This window comes from Monodelphis domestica, chromosome 1, assembly GCF_027887165.1.
Source record: "Monodelphis domestica isolate mMonDom1 chromosome 1, mMonDom1.pri, whole genome shotgun sequence".
Lineage (NCBI taxonomy): Eukaryota > Metazoa > Chordata > Mammalia > Didelphimorphia > Didelphidae > Monodelphis > Monodelphis domestica.
Window position 1 is genome coordinate 404,834,443 of NC_077227.1, and position 12,419 is coordinate 404,846,861.

General features: G+C 40.1%; 1 protein-coding gene across 2 annotated transcripts in view; it reads right to left on the minus strand.

The window, feature by feature from the left end:
* The window catches only part of RBL1 (RB transcriptional corepressor like 1), a 65,651-nt gene extending 53,836 nt beyond the window's left edge, over positions 1-11,815 (minus strand). The window contains exon 1 of one of the 2 annotated variants that reach the window (XM_056811921.1): positions 11,508-11,815. Coding sequence is in view for 1 of the 2 variants with exons in the window: in XM_056811920.1 (XP_056667898.1) it covers positions 3,473-3,628 (156 nt within the window). In the remaining variant the exon portion in view is untranslated. Of the gene's footprint in view, positions 1-3,472; positions 3,646-11,507 lie in introns of those variants that run through there. The other variant, XM_056811920.1, reaches the window with a different exon arrangement.
* Positions 11,816-12,419: the final 604 nt, after the last annotated feature.

Sequence of the window (12,419 nt, forward strand, 5' to 3'; positions counted from 1 at the left end):
TATGGGTAAAGGAAGAGTTAATGGCCAAACAAGAGATAGAGAGGATCATGGTAAGTAAAATGGATATTGTGATTATCAGAAATTCAAAAGCTTTTGAACAAACAAAACCAATGCAGTCAAAATTAGGAGGAAAAGAGGTAACTGGGGAAAAATTTTTTAAAGCAAGTTTTTCTGATAAAGGCCCCATTTCTCAAATGGAGTCAAATTTATAAAAATAAAAGCCATTCCCTAGTTGATAAATGATGAAAGATTATAAATAAGTAGTTTTCAGAAGAAGGAACCAAAGCTATCTAAAGTCATGAAAAAATGATCTATTGATTAGAAAAATACTAATTAAAACAAATACCATCTCACATTTATCAGACTAGACTGGCTAAAATGACAAAAGGGAAAATGATATATTAGAGGAGACGTGGAAAAACAGGGACACTAATGTACCAAGAGTTGTAAGCAGGTCCAAAATGTACAAAAATATTTTGTAACAGCTCTTTTTGTGGTATGTAAGAATTTAAAAAAAATTTTTTTTAAACCCTTACCTTCTGTCTTGGAGTCAATACTGTGATTGGCTCCAAGGCAGAAGAGTGGTAAGGGCTAGGCAATGGGGGTCAAGTGACTAGCCCAGGGTCACACAGCTGGGAAGTGTCTGAGGCCAGATTTGAACCTAGGACCTCCCGTCTCTAGGACTGGTTCTCAATCCACTGAGCTACCCAGCTGCCCCCTATGTAAGAATTTTAAATTGAGGAATGGCTGAACAAGTTGTGGTATATGATTATGATGGCATACTATTGCTCCATTAGAAACAATTAACAGGATGGTTTTAGAAAAACCTGAGAAAACTTATATTAATTAAAAAAATAAGAAACAACAAAATCAATAGTAACACCAAAATCTATATTCCCTTAGTGATACCCTCGACCAGAAAAATCTAGTGATGGTGGGATAGGTGTGGACTATGGGTAACCTTTTTTTTCCCCAACCTTCCTGTTTCCCCCAACATAAACTCTAAGAAAGAGAAGGCAAATGCAGATTCAGGTGAAAACTAGAAAAGCCAAGATCCACAGGAAATAGATCTTAGTCATTTCTGCTTGGCAAAGGAATTACTCTGATGAGGAATTCATGTTACTCATATAACCACTGAGTGGGTAATAAGATATCTGAGTCACTTGGCTTCTGATGACTTCACAACAGACATTTAATAAATATTTGTTGATTGATTGAAGAACATGAAAATATGCTTCTCCAAGACAAACATGTACCTTTTAAAAAATACTCATCTAAAGATATATTATCATTGTTCCCCCAATATACCAAACAGCACAACTTCTGATTTTCACAAGTGCCCTGCTTCTACCACCAACCACACACATCCCCCTCAAGCTATGCATAATATACATACATACACACATACATATATTTGGGTAGGTGAATCCCTGGCATGAACACAGAATAGGTACATGAATAGTTGAGTCATAATGGATAGAATGGATCTGGAGTTAGGAAGTTAGGAAGACCTGAGTTTAAAGCCTGTCTGACACACTTACTTGCTATGTAACTCTGGGTAGATCACATAACCTCTATCTGCCTCAGTTTCTTCATATGTAAAATGAAAATAAAAACAGCATTTACCTCAACAAGTTGTTGTGAGGATCAAATAAAATAACATATTTGTAAAAGCACTTAACAGTGCCTGGCACATAGGTATTTAATAAATATCTGTTCCCTAGCTACATATGGGAAAGTTTAAGGAAGGCTAAAAAAAATGGGGAATAGTCTATAATAGTCTATAAAAGTGATATGGCTTTGGTATATAAAGTAATTCTCTATATGCTCAGTGCTTCTTTCAGGCTTGGATTCCTTCACAATCCAAGCAGTCACTACAATTCTCTACTGGAAACTGTTAGGCAATTTGAATTCAAATTATTGAGTGCCAGAGGCATGATTTCATATTAAGAGGAGAATGAAAAACCTACATTTCCCTTAAGTTCTTGGCTAGGAAACTGCTTAGAGCACCCACTGAGCCTCTCCCCAAAATGGTAATGGATAGAGGATAAACCAGCAAATCATCCAGTAACTGTCTCAGTCAGCATCCTCTAAGCTAAATAGAGAACCTGGAAATAGAACCTTCTCTGTATAACATCTTGCATATGTTCATCTGTATTGACTTTGCATGTTGCATACATTCCTGAAACCACTATATATTTATACAACTTTTCTGGGTTTCAAAATCTTTATATGGCTTTGGTCAGTCAGCAAATACTTCAGTGAATGGAAATAGTATGTAGAGTATCTCATACAAACAGGCATTCAAAAAAGGAAGACCACAGGATTTAAAAGTTCACAACAAACTAAAACAGTTTCCAATACCACACTTTCACTTTTACAAAGAAGGTATTCATTCACCAGTCTTCCCCTAAAAGTATTCATAAAATCATGGAAACTCAGATGTGGAAGGAACTTCAAGTCATTTGATCAGATCTCTCTTTTTTTTTTTTTGCAGTATGATGTGGCAACCAAGAACACTAATACCTTCTGAATTACTATAAACAGTGCCCTGACTAAGGAGGTGAGAGTGAGTCCCCTCTGTACTCCAATCTAGTCCCATCACTTCAAGAGAACTGGGTATTACACCCTAGGTAAATGGTGCTATGTAGTATAATGGAGAGAATGCTAGACTTTAAAAGTCAGGAAGATCTGGGTTCAAATCCCCTCTCTGACACTCAAGTCATTAAATCTCTTTGAAACTCAAGTTTCCTTATCTGCAAAATGAAGAGAAATAGATAGCTTTTAATGACCCTTCCAACTCTAAATCTATGGTCCTATGAAACCTGAGATCAATCAATGTTCAAGCATACTACTATGCGTCTACAGTGCCTACTACTACTACTAAGCACCTACTATGTGCCAAGCACATAGATGGGAATATAAAGAAAGACAAAAAGGCCTAGTCTTCCACTTCAAGGAGCCTACAATCTAATTGGAGGAGACAGCGTGCAAATACAGACAAGACAGACAAGGGATAAACCGGGGATGGTCAGAGAGGAAGGCCTGGGAAAGATTTCTAGCAGCTGTTAGAACTTTAGGAGAACCTCGCAGGAGGGCGGGGGAGAGTAATGAGGAGGGGAGCTCGGAATTGGGAGATGGGGTTCCTGGGCGAGGAATAACCCTCAGGCGGCTGGTTTTACTCACACGAAGGAGTTGACAGCCCAGGGGAAGTTTGGGGGAAAAGGAGTCGGGGCTGTGGGCTAGCCCTGACTCCAGGACTCTAGTATTTAAAGGGCTGTCAAACAGAGGGGGGATGGGGAAGGGTGCCCGACCGCTAGGTAGACCATATGCCCCGGCCGCGATGACAGCGGCGGAGTTCAACTCGACAACCCGAGTCTTTCCAGCGAGGTCAGGTGCACTCCGCAGGAGCGAGCGGTCCGGAAGGGCGAACACAGGGACTTCTTCCCTGGCTCCGGCCCCCGGTTCTCACCTCCAGGCTGTAGGTGCTGCGGATAGCCGTGAAGTCGCCTAGGGCTTCTGCCGCGCTGCCTTCGTCCAAGTTCAGCTCCAGACAAAGAGCCTGAAGCGCCTGCTGGGCGGCCCCGACCCCGGCCGCCCCGAGGCCGCGGAGCTCATCCTGAAACATCCCGCCCCCGCCCCAGGCTTCGGCCCTGCGCCTACACCACCAGCTTCTGTCTCTGGCTCAGGAGGACACGGCTCCCCCACAATCCCCCTCGCCAAAGCGCGCGAAAACTGTCCCGGAAAGGGGTGGAGCCTTGCGGAGCAGGGTCATGTTTTCCTCGTCCCTTTCCTCGGGAGCCAACCCAGATTCTTGGCTTCTCTCCTTCTACCGCGGCCGAACATTGCAGGAAGGGGGTTTCAAACTTGAAGGAGAGACTCTTCGGGTCTGAAAAGTTCAAAAGTCTATTATGTCTCAAATTGAGCCCTCTGCCCTGGGGCATGCTGGGAGTTGTAGTCCGCATCCTGTCATGGCGGACAGAGGCTGGGCGCTGAGTTTTGAGGTTGCGGGGTGCCTGAAGAGCCAAGCTATGGAGCTGGGGCCTCTTTGGCTGAGTTCTTTCCACTCTCCTGATTCCCCTCATATCGGGGTCCAACTCTATGGTTGTGCTGAAGATAGCTCCAAAGCCGATTGTTAAATTCAATGAGCTGCCATTGAAAATGGCAAATGCTACAAATCAGGGCTTAATTTATTTGATTGATTGTTTTCATTTAATGATAGAGAAAATGTGAATAATGCAGATTAGATTTTAAAGTATCAGGCAGCTGGTTGTTAAACATTTGCCAGTACACCTTAGCCCCCCCACTGGGTCAGCACTTTATCCTAGGCCAATCAGGCAGCTGCATGTATGTATCCCAAGTGAGGATGCTTTATGGGCTCGAGAGGGAGAGCTAGCTTGGGGGTGTTCTCATTCTTTTCTGTGTCAGACTCCTTCTCAGAACAATGTTTTAAAATAAGTGAAAAATAAAAATGGAAATTTCAGTTTAAGAACCCTAATCTTAGTCTTATCTTCCTTTAAGGATGGAAGAGAAAGTAACTTTCCTGAGAAAATTAGAGTGACACATTATAAAACTGGGTTTTTGTTTTTATTGCTTCCCCCCCCCCCCCCCCCCAGGGATTCACAGAATCACCGACTCTCTTGAATTAAGAAGGATCTCAGAAAGAATCTGGTCCAACATTTACCTAGACAGGAGTCCCCTTTGCATCATCCTTACATCTAATCTCCAACTCGGGACTTCCAGGGGCAGGGAACTCACCATTTCCCAGAGGAGACTACTTGGTTGCTGGCCAACTCTAACTGGAAATTCTTAACACCGAACCAAAATCTGTGTTGTTCTTCTTTGGGTTAATCCTGGTTTCACTTTCCTTATTAAAAATGCTAACCAAACTCCTAATTTTTATTTTTCAAACTTTACATAATATTTTACATCATCATTATTCACATTTTAAAATTCAAAGGCTCTGCAGCCAATGGCAGGTTGCTGAATAATAGGTAAGTTTACATGAGCTTTAAGGTTTGCAAAACTTTATCTCATTCAATATATATGTGTGTATATAAATGCATGTAATATGTGACATATATGTGTTAACTCATTTGAGGTAGGGGCTATTATTATCCTCATAGTACATTTGGCTAATTAACATTTATTAAGTGCTTCTTTATTCCAGGCACTGTCCAAGTGCTGGGGATACAAAGAAAAGCACATAATAGTTCCCCATCTCAAGGAGTTCACTTTTTAAGGGGGAGAAGCAACATGCAAACAGTCTTATATAAACATGATTTATACATGGTAAATTAATTATCTCGGAGAGAAGATACTAAGATTAAGGAGGATTGGGAAAAACTTGAAAAAGGTGGGATTTTAGCTAAGACTAAAAGGAAACTAGAGAAGCCAGGAGGCAAAGATGAATGAGGAAGGAGAGCATTTCACTAATGGGAGGCAGTTAAAATGCTTAGGAGTCACATAGTATGTGTTTGTGTGTATGGAGGGGTAAGAAGACTGAACAGGTAGAAAGAGGTCAGGTTATGGGAAACTTTTGTAAAAAAAAAAAAAGAAAAAAAGAAGGCAGAGATAGGTAACCCAGAATCACTCAGTTAATACCTGAAGTAGGTTTTGAATTCAGATTGACCTTGACTCTAAGTCCAGTCCTCTAGTTACTGTGCCATCTAGTTGCCTCCAAATCAACAGTCATAGGATTTGGTGATCATCTAGTCCAACCCCTTCATTTTACAGATGAGAAAACTTGAGATCCAGGGACCTAACAACCAAAAGTTTGTAAGCCACAGAGCTAGGGTGTGAAAATAACACCTCTGATTCCAGATCAGACCTTTCCCTTATCCCAGGTGAGTTGTTTGAAGACAGGGCTGCTTTAATAGTAGCTGATTATCTTTACCCAAAGATTACAGAGAATGCATGTGGAACCAGGGAAGATCAAGTAGAAGGTAAAGAATTTTTTGACCAGCTCTTAGCAGCTACCTCCAAATCACTGTCCCTAATTTAAAAGTAATTTGAATGCCTCTAATCCATAGCCTAGAATAAAAAAGAAAAGGAACTAGAAAACAAAAGAAAATTGAAGGATGCATGATACAACTGCCAACTGAAAGGATCATAGTATCCATTAGGGAAGAGACTAGCTAGGAAGTGGAGAAATTCTTTGTACCAGAATTTCATTTAGGCTTCTCCAATGTTTTCATTTCATCTAGTCTGGACCTCCAAGATAATGTAGGTCTTGAAAATAAACCAAGTCCAAATGAAGCATTCCAAGCAAAGATCACAAACATAACAGTAGAAATCAGATATTTGCTGAGTTTGTTCTCTTTAGAGTTGGGAGATTTACTAAATACCTCCTATGTTCAGAGAACTGTGTTAAGTCCTAAAAAAGATACAATATTAAATAAAGCACTGTCTCTAGGTTTTTTTTTTTAAATCCTTATCTTCCTTCTTGGAATCAATACTGTATATTAGTTCCAAGGCAGAAAAACAGGAAAACTAATGCAATAGTGGTTAAGTGACTTGTCCAGGGTCACACAAAAGGAGATATCTGAGACCAAATTTGAACTCAAGACCTCCCATCTCAATCCACTGAGCCACCTAACTACCCACTGCTGCCCCTATTCTAATGGACTTTATAGTCTGGTATAGAAATGGGGCACATTCACACATAAAAAAATAGTACATTATGTATGCCATAGAGGGAAAAGCAAAGCCTTGTGTGAGGTCAGAGGCAGGAAGGATCTTACTGAGTGTGAAAATTAGGAAATGTTTCTCGGAGAAAGTGGTACTCCAGTTAGGCATTAAAGGATAGATAGGGATTCAATAGATGGAAAGCAAGGGTGAGGATGTTCCAAGCCAAAGGACAGTGTGAACAAAAATGCAGGCAGGAAAAGTGCAGGGTGTGTACTGGAAACACTGATTATTAGATTTGATTGCAACATAGAGTATGTATATATAGGGTAGAGTATGGAATAAAAATGTTAAAGTGGAATGGTGCCAGGTTGCTGAGGCCTTTGGAACTGGTACATGATGGAGTGAAAGAGCTCATTTTTTCTTATATGTTGTCTTATATGTTTTCTTTGACTCTCATTCGTCCCCCTCTCCTTTTTTTTTTATTATCTCATCTAGATTCTTTTGCTATGTCTCTCAAGATCATGTACTCCTGACTTCTGCTTTGACTATCACACAATACCAAGTAACCAAGTATGTTCTATTGCTTCTCTTACTCCATGCTAGTCACTCATCCAGGAAAAGAGACCCTCCAGCACTATAGAGTTAAGCTCTTCAACCTTGGAATGAAAATTATGTATTCTGAGCTCATATTATGTAATATGAGCTAAGCTGAGGGTGAATACCTAAACTATGCTTTATCCCTCTATAATTAATCTGGCCTCAGGTCTCTATTGACCCTTGCCTTCACTGCTGGGCAAGACCAAGGATTGGACATTTGTTCTATTGTGTCAAGTGTTACCAAGTTGAGTCAAGGGTGTCAATTCTCACCTTCTGCCTTCCTCTCAGGGAATGATAATTGAATCATTATCTTTACCACTATTGCCATATAGCACAATACCTTGGTGCTTTGGTTGGGTGGCAAGACTGAAGTTCATTCATTATAACTCCATGCTCCCTCATGTCCATCCATATTAGTTCTAACCAAGCCTCAGGGACCATTATCCTATTCTTTTCTACTCTTCAGTTGCACCCAGGTCGCTGGTGTTACAATGGATAGAGCCCTGGACCTGGAGTCAAAGATTTGAGTTCAAATCTAGCCTCAGAAATTAATTGACTGGGTGTCTCTGGGTAAGTCACTCAACCTGTTTCCTCAACTGTAAAATGGTGATGACAACACCACCTACTTTGCAGGGTTATTGTGAAGATCAAAAGAGATGATAATTATAAGAGCACTTAGCATGAAGCACAGCTCTAAGTAGCGTAGTGGATAGTGAACCAAGGCTGGAGTCAGGAGAACCTGGGTTCAAATCTGACCTCAGACACTTCCTAGCTATGTGATCCTGGGCAAGTTACTTAACCCACATTGCTTAGCCTTTACCACTCTTCTGTCTTAGAACTGATACTAAGACAGAAGGTAAAGGTTTAAAAAATAAACAAAAAGAGCTCTTAGCATGGTGCTTGGCACATGATAAGCATGATATGTTTATTGTTTTATTGATAACATTGTTTATATTAGACTGTTACCCCCAATAGCTAACATTTCTTTACACACATTTTGCATTTTTATGTGGATATTTTGTTTCTCCCCCCAAAAATCATAAGTACCTTGAGGGCAAGGTCAGCTCAATTTTATCTCTATTGTCAGTACCTAGCAGAAGATGCCTGGCCCAATACAATAGAGGTACTTCATACTTGTTGAACTGGATCAGTCCTTTCTCTCTATTTCTGCCTCCATGTCACTTGTTCAGATTCTCATCATTTCATACCATTTTACTGCAGCAGTTACCTTCTTTGTCTTTTTGCCTCTAATCAATTCCATATAGTGATTTCAAGTTAATCATTCACATTCTGCTTTCATTAGATAACTCCCTGCTCAGGAATCTAGTGGTCCCATGACTCTTTTGGATCAGTGGGAAGGCTCTTTATCACTTAGTTTTCCTATCATAGTCTTTTTCTGCTCTAGATAGACTGGTTTTCTCCCAAATATTACTCATATTCTTCTCTGTCCCTGGAATGGTTCCTGTACCACCTTACTGTTAGCCATTGTCATTTCTTTGGCTCACTTTTCAGAATGAGTGAGATAGAATTAAGTGTATTATTCTCAGAATGACATTTGACTTGCAACCTCAGTATTATTGGGGCAGAGGTACCCAATTTTTTCATCCTGACTAGGGAAGAGGATGTGGAAGCTAGTTTTGTTACTTTTGGTGACTGGTATTTAAGGGTTCTGGGAACAGGTCCAGGAAGAATGATAATAAGGAACCCAAAGGCAAGGGCAGTAACATAGCATAGTTATTTATCTCTGAGGATGTCACTTCACTGTTCCTCAAACCTACACACCTACATGTACACTGTAACACTGTAAGTTATGATTCTGGGAACTGGAATCTGGCAGGATGGGAAGAAGGGAAGAAGGGAAGTTTTGTGATTAGAGACCCTATATATTGATTATCTGAACTTAACCATTTGGCATTTGGCACTAGGACAAATACCCCAAGGGGGAAAAAAACTGCCATCATTTTAAGCCTACTTTCTGAATCCATATTATTTTTGTAATGGGGAATTCTCAAGCTGTTATCTCATTCCACTTAAAAATAGTTCTTTGAGTTGCTTAATGTATGAGTATTTAAAAAATAAATTACCTTTATAATCTTTAATTGAAGAGTTCTTTCAGTTCTATCCTAACTGAGCATATACTCCTTGAAGGCAGGGCCTGTTTCACAGTTGTCCCTATGTCCCTAGCACATAGTAGGTGCTTAATAATTGAGTATGGATTGATTGTATTATATTAAGTTACTTATATTCTCTACTTGACAAAGCTGCTTAAGAGAAGAGATTCTGTTTTCTACATCATTGTTATCCTTCTTTGGACTCCTCCCTCCCAGCATGGCGGACAAGCCTAAGTCAATGATATATGCTTTAATAATTACATATAATATTGTGTGAGATGGAATTAAGAGTATAATTCTCAGGATTATGACATTTGGTTTGTAACCCCAAATTTTCAGGATCCCAGTTAAGAGTTAGTATTTCCCTTTAGAATAAAACTGCATACCATCATCTCCTTCTCCAATAAAACATCCAGCCTGTCTGCTCTGAGTTTCAGAGACCTTGGGTGGCTTATCTAAGAGTGTCAGTCCAAGAACAAGTCCAGGAAGAATGATAAATACAATGAAAACAGGAGGTCCCCATCCAAGAATTCAGTAACTTTCTTAAAGATATTGTATTCTCTTGCAAATAAATGTATCTCCTTGACCTTATCTCACTGTCCCAAGCTTGGTCATTGGTCCAATAATGAGAATCCTAGCAGGAAGGGAGGAAGGGAATGTTGGGGGAATGTGACTCTTGTTAGGGGAATGAAAATCTTGTTGGGGTCTGTAACTCTTGTTATGGAAATCAAGATCACACACTAAAGACTATAGCATCACAGAGGGGAGGCAATCTTGCATCAGGATTACTATGAAAATTTTGTTCTTATACCCAGGCTTCACATTTGTCAGTTAGGACATCTGCCATGCACTTTGCTATTAGAACATCTGCCAGGCCTCTATGTGCATCCAAAGCTGGAGGTGTCCCCTTTAAGAAGATACAATAAAGTTTGTCTTATACTTTGATTTCCAACTCTGAGACTGTAAATTCATTACAATGGTGTTCATGACCCCATCTCACATAACCTGAAAGTGGGAATGAGGGATTTTTCTGCTTTAAACATATCTTACCTATCACTCTAGAGCCTGTCCATATGATCTCAAACGAGAAGCCTAGGCTTTTTGAATGGAAAATGAAGACTAAGTAGTGAAATGAATCTGCCTTGATTCCTAGACCTAAATACATATACCATTATTCATCATGTATATTGTTTATTCAAACCCTTGTGTGAAGTGTGGATTTTGGAGGTTTCTCGATGTATCAAGATTGTCCCATTAGCACTCAAATGATCAGAGCAGGCCTTGATAGAATGCCAACAGATGTGGCTTTATTGGAGAGGTGGTGGGGAAGGGGTGGGGAGGAGAAAGGAAGAGAAAAGGAACACTGCCCTCAAGCTGAGTGCTCAGGACAAAATGTCCCCGAGTAGATAAGACCAATCTTAATTTATAGGGGGAAAGTGAGGGTGGGGGTACAATATAATGATTTAGTTTTTAGTTCACATAACATCACCCTTTACAGTTATATGTTTAATTTCATTCTGACACACGCTTATCATGCTTTCCTGGGAGTCATCTCCGATATTAACAAGTTAGGAACAGCAAGAAGTTCAGGGTCCGAACATCTTTCTACAATGTATATTATCCCAGGACATTTCTGTCCCATTTCTTGCCGGTCAGATAACAGTGGGGGAAAAGAGTCATTTCTTTGTTTTTATTTACCTTTGAGAGAAAAAAATGGGTCATTATTGTGAGGATTGAAATCACATATTATTTTCCTGCATATATTAGCTAGTATTAAAAATCTTAGATTGCCAACTTAGTGAAAGTTAGGTGCCCGTCAGAAGAGAGATACCAATCTCTCCTTATGAAAAGTAGAGAAATCCCCCTCCTCAAATAGCTTTTTGCATATAAACATTTAATTGTCCTAATTAGCACTCTTTTCTCATGTGGTCCAAATCCCCCCTTTTATCTCTTCTTCTTATGGACCTAATAGCTCTGCCCATAAGAAAGTTCTGAACCTAAAGTTACCGTCTTAACTCCCTATCTCAAATGTTTCAGTCTGAACGACCATGGCCATATCTAAACTCTGACTCAATTTAGAAATTGAAAACTTGAGGAATGCTCCCATGAGTTCAAGAATACTGGAAAACTTAAGGAGGGTAGGACTAGATAAAGAAAAATATAACATACATAGACATTGTACACAGGTGGGTGGCTGAAGAGAAGCACTGTATTAATTTCCTATAAATTCTGAGTTCACTTGTATACCCCTGGACATTGTTTTGAGTCAACCATTTGGAGCAGTTCCCCCGCCCCCTTCTCTAATAAAGGCCACGTTTTTCTGCCAGTATCTTCTCTAGTCTCCTGTCTGCTCATTAGAGTGACTTTGGGGTGCAACACCCCCTTTCCCCCCCCCCATCCCGAGATTCCACTCCACCTATTACTTTCCAATCAGGGAGGGGGAAGGGGGAATGAAGAACTTCAGTAAGGAGAGGTATTCTGGCTCGCAATTACTGACTTTGACCTTAAGTTTAGCAAACCACAGGTTTTAATGGGGGGGGGGGGTTATTTCTAAACTCTTGCAAGAGAGTCCATCTTCCCCTAGTCACATTCTAGCCAACAGGTTCTTCTGGCTCTTGAGACCAGAAATCATAATTTCCCTCATCCAAAAGGGTCTAACTTTTTTCTTAATACTGGGGTTATAAAGATATTTAGTTGGGGCTACTATTATTGCTAATTAATCACTCCATTGAGAATAATACACTAATTTCTCACTTCACACACCCTCAAGGAGCATCTACTAGTGGAATTAAAATACTGTTTAGCATATTTAATATTTCAGTGATCCTTTAGAACAAACACAGCTTTGCCCCTTAGAAAAATCCAAACACCTAACATTCCAACGGTCAAAAAGGACAGTTGATTATAGCAAGGGAGGGGCAAGCCCTGGGCTCACCATTCTTGCTAGGAGAGGAAATTGGACAGATAGTTTTTGAGGGGAGAAAGCAGTGATGGGCTCCTACAACTAGCTTCTTGGCAATTACAATTCTTAGGTTCTGCATCAACTTTTACTTCTATGATCTTTTTAGCAGGAAAAATAAA